We start from the raw sequence: 13,664 nt of genomic DNA, 5'->3' as shown, positions 1-13,664 counted from the left end.
ATTTAAGCATTCATTATTTGACTGTTGAGTATCAAAACAGAGCAAGCTTAAACATCAACCAGTTTTCAGAAAAATGCTCTACTTCCAATTGGGATCATTTAGGGTATAATATGTTGCAGAAAAATATAAACAGCCTCAAGTTTTTTTGGGAATTACTGCAAAAAGTCGATGAGGTACAGTTATGTGCTAACATTTGGGAACCTCTGGTTGACTTGTTGACTTTTGTAGGCAAGAATAAGTGTACTTGTCCTGCAGCAAACAGGCATTTTAAATAACCCCTTCTTCAAATGCTAATGCACTCTTACCATTTAGTTCATTAACTAAACAGCCAAGCATTAAACTGTGTTTTACCATTTTCTCCGATTAGTATTATTTTTATATTCAGAAAAGCACCAATGCATTAACATTTAAGAGATTTGTTTTTCACTTTAATCCGTTTGCTGCAGGCATTTGCTTCCTTTGTCTTTCAAAAGCCTCGTCGACATCTCTTGATCTTCCTAAACTACCACATAAACAAGACTTTATATACAGCACATCACTGGTCATCTGGATTTGCATTGTTCGATGAATTTTATAAAATATAAAGTGTGTGTGTGATAAAACTTCACTTCCTGTTTTTCGAAAATAATAATACGCAATTTTAATTGATTTTAACAGGTTGCTAACTTGAAGAAGGAATCTGTGTTTCACTGGTTTAGAGAAGACACGGAGATCATCCCGGATGTAAAACCTGACCTGGGATCAGGAGTCTGTAAACTGACAATTAGAGAGGTAAGAGCACACTGTGGCACTAAAGACTATGTTTTTTTTGTTTTGTTTTTTCCAACGCTGTCTTCATGGTGTGTTCAAAATTGACAAATCTGCATTCCCTATGTTGCACTGTTTCTTCTCCAGTTTTCACTGAAGACAGCAGGAATTTACAAAGCCACCATCAGTGATGACAGAGGAAAAGATATGAGCCAAATAAACATTTCTGGAAAAGGTAAACATGTTCTCTATTTTTGCAGTTCATCTTACCACTTAATAAAAATGACAAGTTCACTGTCTGGATAGTTAGCTTGATGTCTTACTGAGCAAGTATAATTGTTTACCTACAGTGTATTATTCTTATAAAAAGAATAAATAAAAGGCTTGACATGGGGAAAAAATGTGTAATGTTATAAACTATTTATTTTTTTCATTGATTTTTTCTCAAAAGCAGCAGGATACAAAGCAGATATATTACCATACTGAAAAACGATTGTTCCTATTTTTTTTCTAAACAAAACCACAACACAAGAAAAAGGAAATAATAAAAAAGCCTCGGTCTACAAATAACATCTTGAATGATTCATACATTATGATTGGTGCCAAAACTGTTAAAATTAGTCAGAAACATTTTTTGTCAATTCCAAAAGGCAGCTCCCCTCCAAAAATATCTCGTCTCCCTTTTTTATTCTACGTGTTTGAATGTAACTATTTTGCATGCAGTTTGATCTGCTATCCAAAATAGCTCAGATTGCTTGATTTCCAATGCGTTAATATTGATTTACATCCTGATGTCATAGCCAGTGGGACCCATAACCTCTTCATTTCACTTGGTCTGATATTATCTGGTAACAGACCCAGAACACTTAAAACTGGAGACTTGGTCAACTGTGAGTAAAACAACTGATTCAATAGGTATAATAGCTTCCCAGAATAACACAAAACCCAAAAAACCCCACTTTCTCAAATTTCTCACAGATGTTGACGTGCCTAAGTTTAATATGTTTGATATGTGAAGATGTTTATATATGAATTAACTAAGACTGAGCTTCACATGAACAAGTATGCCAAGAAACAATCTGCTGAAAGTGTACTTCACAAAACAAATGCAGGTATTTGCACTGTTTCACTATGTTGGGTTGGGAAACCATAGAGTAACAGATTCCCATGTTTTCATTAAACCTTCCTTACTGAGCTCTGAATGCAGCCACCAGAGAGCAGCATCATGCCTTTCCATCCTCTTGGCTCCGTCTCTGACCCCATGTTCCTCTGCCTTTCTTCTAGTCTTTGACGATGCCATAAACAAGCTCAGCCAACTGGCTGGTAAGTCGCTGCATTCTGCACACAGACACACACACACACCAATAATCTCATAAAGAGACATCCATGTTAAAAACGGTACGACAAACCACCAGCACCACCCTCTACCCACTGTAGGGATCCAGTTCAAATTATCTAAATTTAACATGGCACCATCAAACCCCAGTGATAAGAGATTTGGTAGATCCATCATCAGGCTGATGTGGGTCTTGTTTTAAAAACCCTCTGCTACATACACACACGCACTTATCAGCGTGTGGCAGAAGTTGTCATGCTGGAAGCATTTGGCCATCGTGCCATCGTGTGGTGAAATCACTTTAAAATTCCACTGCGCTGTCACAGTGACAGTGTGGAGGAGCATCTTACTCCTATTTTAAGAGACAGTCACTTGACAGCTCTGCAGCAACTGTTACAGCAGTGGTTGCAGAGGAGAAGAGGGTTCATTACTGTGATAATGGGAAACCATGGTGATGTGACCAGGTGGATGACACACTTGCCCGCTTGTAATGTGCAGTGAGGAAAATCCGACACAGACATTGAGGAGTATAAAATACCCTTTTAGGTATAACGGCTTAAAAAAAAAAGTTAATAAATCCTGTCATGGTTGAAGTGTTTTACTGAGTGCCAGGATATAAACAATCTGCTCTTTGCTTCATTAGCAGAATTTTCCTCTACAAGCTGGACAAAAGGGAATTTCAAAATAGATCCTACAAATGGCTGAAAATGGAAGTTTGTTTTTTATTCAATTAATTAATCTCTGCATGCAGTAGCTTTCACAGCATAGTGAGGTCACAGAGTCCAGCAGCTGGAGGAAAACATGTATTTTACTTTGATTTCAAACATGGTCCTCACAACCTCCATCGCCTCCATTACCTCCTCCAGGAGCCAGTGCAGCAGAGCTTGTGATAAACTGCACAGCAACAGGCATTCAGCTGCAGTGTCACATGAAGTATTACACCTCAGAGATGAACATCACCTGGTATCACGGGTAAGGAATCAGATTAAACACAGAATTAACATCGCCTCACAAATACAAACATAATACCAAATAGTTGGAGTACGAAGATGAAGATAAGGAACGGAGGAAGAAAATACACATAACTCCAGTATTTGTAGCCCTGGTAGTTGTTTTACTAGAGTATTCTTTTAAGTCCACCTATAAACATGCTGACCGCAAACGCATTATTCTGGTTTTCCCTCAAGTTAAACTGCCGCGAGTGGGAAAAACAATAAGCCGCATAATAAAACTTCTGATGGGCTATTGGCAAGTGGTTTCATTATCCCTGTTATTGCAGTAAAATTGCCCCGTTTTGTGACAGAAATCACACAGCTATTATTTTCTATAAAGAAGGAAGGCTTTTCTGCACTTAAAACCACTCCAGTTCACTCCAGAGATTATAAAATATTAAAAAATGGGTTCATGAAAGAAAAACAAGTGGACAGAACAATGAAGTAAAACTGAATAAAAATTATGAAGCTTTTATTTTAAAACATCTCACTGTCTTTTCTGTGGGTTTGTGTAAGAGTAAGAGTTCGGCATGACATTAGCGAGGCATGTAAATATGATTTTCATTTACCTCACTCGCTCAAAAAGAAACCCCCACCACACAAACACACACACTAACCTCTCTTTTCTTCTCCTCAGTGAGACTAAACTCTCCCACACTGACAAGATTGTGATTGGTGGAACCCCGACTATGGCAACAATGGAGGTATTATCATCTTTTATACAAAGCTGAACAGTATATGCTTCGGAGGAATCTCACACATCAGTAACTTTATGACAGTAAAGCACCTCAGACATTGGTGCTGCTGCTCGTCTGTGTTGCTTGTAAAAGTCCTCAAAGTGTCTTTGCAGAGACGAGGAAACTTTGAGATAAATTAAAGGGATAATCACAAGGGAAAGCTAATGAAAAAAAATGGTTTAAAATTCATTAAAGTTGATTAAGTAGCGTGTCTTCCGATCGTTTTGTCAGAAAGCTTTATAATTGTAATTAGCCTACCTGTTAAATTAATCTCATTTTAAATCATAGCTCAAAACACGCAAAGCAGAAATAAATACCAAGACACTGAGTTGATGCCTCTGCCGTCATGTGACTGATCATTTTTTCGCTGATTGATTTACAGGTAGTTGAACCAGTGGAGAAGGACAAGGGCAAGTACTCCATCGTGATCACTGATCCTGAGAACTCACATAAACGCACACTGGACCTCAGCGGTGATGGTCAGTACTTTCAGTACTTTTCCTCTCTTATTTCCTTCCCTCCAGAGTCAATTCCTGCTTTTATCGATAACGCTGTAAAAAGAGGGTAGAAAATAACACAGTCACTATTTTGTATGGCTGTCTTTCAGCGTGTAGTCTCTCTGGTTATACTTCAGCTAGTCTTTGAGTATGAAAGTCTCCAGTTTTCACTTTTAAAAAGAATTCAATGTTTGGACAGCTTGGCTGCTTGTGAGTTACATACATTTTAGTGTGGATCGGACTACATACACAACAATGCAAAAGTCTTGAGCTACTCTTTATTTCCTTAATCGTTTGAAAGACAGAAAGCCTTGAAAAGTTTTTCTTTGGACATCAGCTGCTTTTCACTCATTTTCTGGCTAATTATAGAGGAATGTTTTTTTTGGTTTAAACCACCCAACACTGACCTATGTATCATTCAAGCATAAAAATGGCCCCCAACTCAACGGTTGAAGCAGTGTTGTATCTACACATAACAGAAAAATTAGCAAAGAACCATTTTTAAATTGTACCTTTACGTGCCTAATTACTGCGGCTCAAAACTTTTGCACAGCACTGTATGGAAAAAATCTCCATTAAAACTTCTCAAATTAACTGAGTGTTATAACTGAAAGGTGCATTCCTCCTGTGTTTACTTTATTACCATCATTTTAAAACTATTATTTTCTTTAAAAAAATGTTACCATGTTGATTAGCAGGAAAAGGGAAAGATTCTGTTTTGATATTATAAAGACTATTTTTGTTCTAGGTGTGTCTAAATTTAAAGGAAAGTAAACTGGCATGTGCTGTGACAGTGACTGTTTTCTGTTTTTGTGTTTAACAGTATATGAGAAAGCCTTTGCAGAGTTCCAGAAACTAAAGTAAGACTATATTCTCAAAGCTGTTTTCTTTTTTTTAATCTTGTGCCTTTATGTGTCAGACTGGCTCGCCTAATGATGAATCACTGCTTCCTTCACATTTGCTTCATAACTGTGAGTTTGACATCTAATAGTTCAAAGTAATGATTTCCCAGGCTACACTGTGTTCATATACAGAAAACAATAGTCTTGTTTTCCTGCTTCAAATAATGTAAAGAATGAGGTTTTCTATAAATACACGTATATTCGACTCTCTCGTTCTGATTGTATTTGAATAGTAAAACATCTATTGGAAATTTCATTAACATTTGTTTCTCCACATTTCAAACAGTGCAAAGCCTTCAGATCATTTGAGACACTGCAGAAGGATTGTATGAGCCTTTGTAACCACTATATGCTCAGTGTTAATCAGTGTAGATCCATGCATTGATTAGACTTGTCACTTTAAAATATCAGTGCACTCCTAACTCAAAACTGCTACACTAAAACTAACTGCTTGTTTTGAATATTTTAGTTGTTTAATTGTGCTTTGCCCTGTAAGGACCTGTGCACTTTTTTCAAAGGTCTACTGTGGAAGTCTGACTCAGGATTTAATCCGAGAGTAAAGTTATGATTTTCAGATTAGGTCACTATATTATTTGATGACTTATTCTCCTTTTTCTGTGACTGAAGAAACAGTGTGTATGCTTTAAATCACTGCTGCATGAATGTAGCATGCTGCAAATTGAATCAGACGCTTCCTTGGCACTATTGCATGAGCAGAATCTAAAGAGCTCCAAGAGGTGTAAAACTTTCACCTACAGCTACAGTTTTGAAAAGTCTTGTTAAATCACTGCAACTCGAGTTGCATAAATGATCAATACAGCATTAGGAAAAATTACCCTGCATCTTTAAGTTGAGCAAATTTAAAAACTCCAAGGCTGGCTGTCTGGAAAGAGTCCAGCGCATTATAATTTGAGATAAAAATCTTGGTTAAAAATAGAAGCAGTCAGGTAGCAGAGATCCTTTGGGGTCTGTCGGCTAATTGGGCCAAAGCAAACCCCACACCCACACACACATTTTGCAAATCCTTTTAGGAAAGGGATTGAGACTGCAAACACTAAACACTGCATGCAGTGTGGAAACCATCCAAATCCCTTTTCTAATTAACATTCAAAGAGAGACATTTAAGCACAAGACTTTACAAACACATTGAAACAAGTGACACGCTGTTACCCTTTTGATTGAGCATCAACTTGCCAAGAGGAGAGCAGAGTTTCCCCAACCATCTGGTCCTGTGGCTGACCTCTGGTCCTGCCATGCTGCTCCAACAGCCCTCACATAACAATATCATTTTTCCCCAGGAAATATACATGAAACTCCTGAAGTAAACAATATTAAAAGGAGGTTTGGCTGTAAATCTAAAGCACCTTGTGGCACACCATCTGACCACTGTTAGTTAACCGAAAGGAAAAGGAAAAAAACAAAGAAAAAATGATGTGTGGTCAGAGCCAGGTAATGAAAGCTAACCAGAAATGACTTGGCTAAAGTAAAACTTGAACTAAATAAAGATTTGCTAGTGATAGAATTTGTATAATAATACAAAACTGCTTTGATTTTTCAGGGCCGAGGCATACGCTGAGAAGAGTAAGTTTATCTTCCTGTTCTCCTTTATATAATAGCTTAATATAATAAGCAATAGGAATAACCTAGAATGTTAACAACTGTTTGTTTTAGACCGTGGTAAGGTGGTGGGAGGACTGCCTGATGTGGTCACCATTATGGAAAAGAAGGTAGGCGTGTAAGTGTATGAAACTGCATGCTTTCGGTTTCATTTTGCTAATAGGTATTTTTTATGCTTTCTGTAGACTTTGAGTTTAACATGTACAGTGTGTGGAGACCCCAAACCTCAGGTGTCATGGCTGAAGAATGGATCGGAAGTCGAGCCTGATGATCAGGTAAATGTGTTATTGGAGTTATGTCAGAATAAATTTCACAACTTGTTTTCAGCTAATTAAATTGTGTTTGCAAGTCACATATACAACCAGTTCATATTCAGACGGGGCTTTGTACTTTTATTTGATTCCTTCCCAATAAATACCGCCTTATTCTCTGACTCTGTTTAACCTCTTCAGAAACTCAACTCCTCCCCTCCTGTCTCATGATTAATTATCTCATTAACCATACACAATTACAACATAATGTTTCTATTAACTTGTCTTGTGGAAATTTCACACTCAGTATGTGTCTACTAAAATATGCTTCATAATGTCGTGTCTCCAGATTCATTTGATCAGATAATGTCTGTTCAAAAGTCAATGTCTATAATACTTACCATGATATTAAAACCAGTATTCATATAAAATAATAGCAGTAATTAAAAAACTATTTCTGGTAATACTGAAAGTGGTAATGAAGTACTTTCTAAAAAGCATGCTTCATGTATTTTTAAATTAGTACAAATGATTAGTAGTAATAAAATGCACAATACCCCAAAACCATTGATATACTTTAGTTCCTTGTTAGGAACTTCATGAATGTGATGTTGTCCCTATTATGTCAAAGCCCTTTTTATACATTCATCAGCCACTTTACTAGGTACACCGATTCAAGAAATTATTAAAGTAAATATTTAATCAGCCAATGGCAGCAATGCCGTACATTTAGGCATGTAGGGGAATCAAAAGGGGGAGGAAAGGTGAGACTCTGAATGTACATGAGCAGGGTTATTTGTGACAGACGAGCTAGTCTAAGTATTCTGGTGCAACCAAGTATTCTGATCAAAATAGAAGATCAACAATGGAGTATGTTTGGGATGTGGTGGAGCATGAGATTAGCAGCATGATGCCATCATGTCAATATGAAACAAAATCCCTGATGAATGTTTTAAGCATCTTGCTAAAGATACACCACAAAGAGTTAAGGCTGAAGACAAAAGGATCCAATTCAAAACTAGCAACGTATACCTAATCAAGTGGCAGGTGAGTGTATTTACCACTGAGAGCACCAAGATTTAGGGAACTACACTACGCTTCTATACTGACCCCAAAGTCAGTATTATCAACACAATCCTAGATCAGTAACGGAACAACTCTACCTGTCATAACTCATTAACCTAGTTGCCAACCAGAGTACAGTAAGTCTACAGTCTGTCGTTAGTCAACGAAAGCTCTTTCAACAGCATCAGAATCCTGCAGCTTCTACCAGCTTTGAAGATTTAAGTTTGAGAAACCCCGGTTCAGGAGGAATTTGTGTTCAAGTTTTCTCCTTTATTCATTCCCTCACCTGCTAATAATCTGTCTAAAACAAGAAGCGAGGCCCTTGTTGATGAGTTTTCCAAACCTCTAGAGTATCTCTCATGCACTTAGTTACAAAAGAGGCTTCTCAGGATGCATGAAGATAAATGAAAAACAAACATGAACATAAGAAGATCCAGAGAATTTTATATCTAATCCTCATGTTTAACTCCGGAAGTACACAGCATGTCAATTCGAGTAGTGTAATAAGCAGAAGTTACTATTGTTTTAGACATTTTGTCAGATTTTATAATATCTGTATCACAGAAACGATTGTAATTAGAATATTTTTTTTCTGAATAATACACAGCTTAACCTACATTGCTCTAGTAAATTAATGCATTTAACCAAGAACACATAGCATGCTAATGGCTACCGTTTTTAGGATTTTAATCTAATAGACCGTTTTATTTCTTGTAATTAAAGGGCAAGTGTTTCTCTTAATAATGTAATTAACCTGCTGAAAGTACCACTCCATAAAATGTATAAATGTCCAGACCTTACAAGTGAGTGGGCAGGTACAAGAGGCAATTTAAAATGTTGGGCTCTTGTCTGCACCACTCGTAGTACATGGTACAATTCAGAATAAAGTACTCTGTGTAGACTAGAGTATCAGAGACAATATACAGTAGGGTTTTTTTTTGGGTGGTCTAAAAAATATAGATGGGGCACATTTGTATTGCTTTTCAATTTCACCATACTTTGGTTGAGCGTGGTTGAGTGCAGCAGAACAGATAAGACAGGAATACATCATTAGTCCCTTTGTCCATTCAGCCCATGCACCAGTGCTCAGCTTTTGCTCATGCTGCCACTTTGAGTAAGGCATTTTAAAGAATAAATCATGCTAAACTCCCTCCACTGGCTTTCTCACTTTTTTTAACCTCTGAATTCATTTCCCAGTATGTGGTCTCCCTGGACCAGGGCAAGTTTGCCAGTCTGACAATCAAAGGCGTTTCCATGGAGGATTCTGGCAGATATACCATGATTGTCCAGAATAAATATGGAGGAGAGTCTGTGGATATAGTGGTGAGTGTTGCCGCTGTGTAATACAAATGACTGGATTTACTCTGAGCAGAAATATTTTTTTTTCCATTGGTGCCCAACATGGGGATATATTTTGATCGCAGCAGCACAAAAACCTTACACAGGCCTGATATTTGACCTTGTTACTTTTGCTCACCCTGATTTTGACAGAATTAATATAAAATAATACAAAATCCAAATTTCTCTAAAATTAAAAATACCTAAATAATTTCTATTGATGATGCAATGTGCTGCAGCCCTTTAAACAATCCTTTTGTGTTCACCGCTGTAGTAAATGCATGTATGGGTATTAACATTATGTCCTTGTCTCGCTATTTTTATCTCCAGGTCAGTGTGTATCGCCATGGGGAGAAAATCCCTGAGGCAAAACCAACTCTGACCCCTAAAACAATCATCCCACCTAAATTACCAATTGAGATCCCTCAGCCTAAGCCACAGCCTGCTCCGAGCGCTGCCCCTTCAACTCCTAGCCCTGCCGCTCCTAAGGCAGCACTGGGAAGAGGGATGAAGAGTCCTACTCCAAGTCGGAGGAAGTGAAAAGCAAGGCAGAAGAAACGCAATCACTGGTGCACAATTAGAACACACATAGCTGAGAAGCCTTTATTGGTGTTCTCTATCTGGATTGAAATGGAGCTAATACTCTTTGCATTAAATTAGAGCGTCAAGAAAACCCTGACATGTGAAATAAATCTTGCAATTGTGATGGAAAGCAAAAAACAGTTTCAATGTGAAATCATTGTATAAAATCAGCAAAATTATACTAGAATAATAAAAAGCTAGGCACTATCTAAACATGAGGAAATTAGAAATTAATTGAAATGAACTCGAATAAAGCTACAAATTGAATAAAACTTTCTGAAGAAAGAGTGAAATGTGTTTTAAATTCATTCTTGAAGTGTACAAATGACACCGCATGCAGTATAATCAAATATTAAATATTAAATGGCTTGCAAATTACAGGAACATTGCCCAAAGTTAACTGACTTGAAGCTTCGATGCACCTTGGCACAATATTTCATATTTATCATAGTTAGGGGGAGTTTAACATGTTAGTCAAAACTTTTCCATAGGTATTAAATTGGGTTAAAGTCTAGTAAGTACAAATCCCAAAGGAGACCAGTAAACATTAATTTCATGCCCTATGGATGTGGGTTTTGTCCCCCGTAACCAAGTGACCCATCCATCTTTGTTGTCATGCCACCAAAATACCCCCACAGCATACCAAAACCATGGTAACTCTTAAACTCACTGTAGAATTTAAGAGTTTTCTCTTTAAATTCTTATCTGTGTCACTGAATATTTCAAGTAAACCAGAGAGATGGTCTGCTCCATCAAGGATTACTCTAAACATAGTTTTAAAAAATGCTGTGTTATGTTACAAAGTTGCTAGGGCCACTAGCTTTGACATGCCCTCACATCACTAACCTTCTGACTATTACCTGCATTTTTGATGATGTTCAGCACCAGATGTTCTTGGTATAATCACATACACACCACTCTCATTTGCCTTTGATTATGGGGCTGAGGCAAGTTTCATTATGAGCCAGTGGAGAGAGGTGGGCCCTTCTTGTCTATATTTTTCTGAATATGATCAGTGGTTTGGCTCAGTCTCACAGTCATTTACATATTTAAATGCACAAAAACAACACAGGCTTAGTATCACAGCTCACAAGATCAGTGTTCATTTTATGTTGTTTAAAGGGAGAAAAAAAACCCCACAGACACGCACCTTTCACGAAGAAAAAAGGGACAGAGAGAAATAGGTCAGGCTGTACAAAGTAGTCATTATACTGCCACCTCAACAACACGGTCAACTGATGACTGCAAATGTATAACACCATCCTCCTTAAGATCACCATGGTGAACACGCTGAAGATTAACTGGCAGTGAATCACCACTAAGTAAACCAGAGCTGTGAAGCGAAGCTGTCATACTAACGCTGCTGCCTCTCAAACCGTCATTACCAAATTTTACCTAATATTAACTCTGGTAGCAGAAGATATGCATTCTGCCTTGCAGCCAAATATGTTCAGTCCTCCTGGTCATCAGCCAGAAGCAGAAACAGACATGCTATAAGTAGTCAGGTTTAAAGACTTGAGCCCAAGTGCAGGAAGTTGTGATGGCCAAGCTGATGAAAGGATGGCTGATGAGATTTGTGGTTCATTAAAGCTGATGAGAGGAGCAGACGGAGAAGAGGGAGGGAGGGGCGCAGGGTAAAGTCATTGTTTCTGTGTTTGCTGTTGCTAATAAAAGAAAGCGATTACACTTTGCTAGCCTGTTTATTCATTCTGTCAGAGGAGAACAAGAGACGGGTTGTGAGAGAACTGAGTAATGGAGAAGGCTGGAAGAGAGAAACTGAGACTGTTAGGTTCCTCATTTTGAGTGTTACTTTTGTTGCTGATGCGTCTGCTTTGGCAGCATGAGACGAGTCTTGTCATGCTTGTTAAAAACTTGTGAATGAGCTGAGTGATTGGATGAGGGGGGAGGGGGTAGAGGCGGTGCAGTTTGTCTTATTTTCCGTGCTGTTGTGTTTTGCTTTGTTTTTTTTTATCCCTTTGGACATGAAGACAAACTTCATCATGCCATAAAGTGTTTATATACAGTAAGTGTGAAAGGAAAGGAGACAAGCTTGTGTGAGCAATGAATACAGATAATTCAGTGTTGTGTGGCAATAAAGGACTTCTGAAGTGCGACAGAGGGAGACAGGAAGGGAAGGCTTGAGTGTATCAGAGAGAGCAGGAGGAAGGGAGAGAGACAGATCTGAATCATTTTGATGTTTTGCTGATCATCTGCTGTGAGATCATTTTCCTGACTTTTTAATTAATTTTCACATTTTTAATCAACATAATTACAGAGAATCCAAATGTTGCCATGGCAACCACTTTTTAATTTCAATAAACTTGGAAAATGACTCGTCTCTGCAAGACACACGGGTGAGCTGTGCACTCACAGAAATGCAATATGCATAGACACACAACCTGATCACAAACACACTTAAACACACAAATATATAACACACACACACACACACACAAATTTATATATAGATGGCTGCTATCTAAATGGAATAGCTAGCCAGTACTGATAGCATGAAATTGTGTTTCCAAATATAACACCGTGTCATTGGAGTGTACGAGTGTGTGTGTCTGTGTATGTGTGCTAAGAAACCAGACTATAGAATATATATTTCTTTGCAATCCTCCACATGGGGGCACTATGGGAACATGCACACACACATAAAGACTCTGTGACTCACTTTTAGGCACAGCCTTGGTCTTGCTCTCTCGCTCTCTCTCTCTCTCAAACGCACACAAACACACACACACACACACACACACACACACACACAGATAGACAGGCCTGTCCTAATTAAAGCAGCGCTGTTCAAACAATGAGATAAACTAGGAGCAGAGACATTTTGTGGGTGTGCACTGACACAAAGCCACATTTTAAAATACCACTATTATCCACACATATGTGGCTATAAACGCGCACACACACTTTTGGGTTTTAATTTGCAATCACAATTATGGGGGGGCATACTTCATTTATTGACACTGTGATGATAACTGCTGATTTTGGCTGAAAGAGAGGGGAGGAAAGAGGTGCACACGAGGATGTGAAAGAAAGAGGAAAAAGAGGAAAGAGGACCTAACACAGGACAGCAGTGAGAGCAGGTTCATGCTATACTGCAAAGTTGTCTAGCCTTTTCAGCACAAATGATCATTTCTTTAGTTCACTGAGTGGTAAGGGCAGCTATTGGTAAAAAGTGAAGGGAAGTTAAGAAAGAGCTGAGACTGAGCAACAGTAGAAGGGGAAAAGGTGTGGGAGACAAAAGAACAAATAGAGAAGAGGGAGGGAGAAAAGCAGGAAACAAACAGAGCATAAGAGGGAATGAAAAAACTTAATAAGATGGGCTGATTAAACCTGAGGATGTTAAAGTCAGAACAGATTTTAAACTCATACATTATTTTGTCTCATTTTCATAACCTTCACTGTGGTGGCACACAATAAAATAAAGTTGCCTTTTCACGACCCGTGCCAACTAAGTATATGCAATGTGTAATGGCGAGTAGCAATATATCAAATTTGACATTATCAAGACAGCCATGTCTGCTCATTGATCGGAGAGGTGAAGAGTTAATTTGTAAACCTCTCACACTAGGGGATAATCTTAGA

General features: G+C 38.1%; 1 protein-coding gene across 1 annotated transcript in view; it reads left to right on the top strand.

Annotated features, from left to right (window-relative positions):
* Positions 1–10,357, top strand: part of myom2b (myomesin 2b) — a 30,525-nt gene extending 20,168 nt beyond the window's left edge. Inside the window, exons 28-39 of the mRNA XM_087837619.1 lie at positions 658–771; positions 895–982; positions 2,032–2,070; positions 2,950–3,055; positions 3,713–3,779; positions 4,195–4,291; positions 5,133–5,169; positions 6,770–6,792; positions 6,883–6,938; positions 7,014–7,103; positions 9,342–9,467; positions 9,813–10,357. Coding sequence (XP_087693745.1) covers positions 658–771; positions 895–982; positions 2,032–2,070; positions 2,950–3,055; positions 3,713–3,779; positions 4,195–4,291; positions 5,133–5,169; positions 6,770–6,792; positions 6,883–6,938; positions 7,014–7,103; positions 9,342–9,467; positions 9,813–10,022 — 1,053 coding nt within the window. The 3' untranslated portion in view covers positions 10,023–10,357. The remainder of the gene's footprint in view (positions 1–657; positions 772–894; positions 983–2,031; positions 2,071–2,949; positions 3,056–3,712; positions 3,780–4,194; positions 4,292–5,132; positions 5,170–6,769; positions 6,793–6,882; positions 6,939–7,013; positions 7,104–9,341; positions 9,468–9,812) is intronic.
* The last annotated feature ends 3,307 nt before the right edge of the window (positions 10,358–13,664 follow it).

Source organism: Neolamprologus brichardi, chromosome 1, assembly GCF_056152115.1.
Source record: "Neolamprologus brichardi isolate AB-2024 chromosome 1, ASM5615211v1, whole genome shotgun sequence".
NCBI classification, from domain to species: Eukaryota; Metazoa; Chordata; class Actinopteri; order Cichliformes; family Cichlidae; genus Neolamprologus; species Neolamprologus brichardi.
The sequence above is the reverse complement of the archived record's forward strand: the minus strand, read 5'-3'. Positions and strand labels throughout refer to the sequence as shown.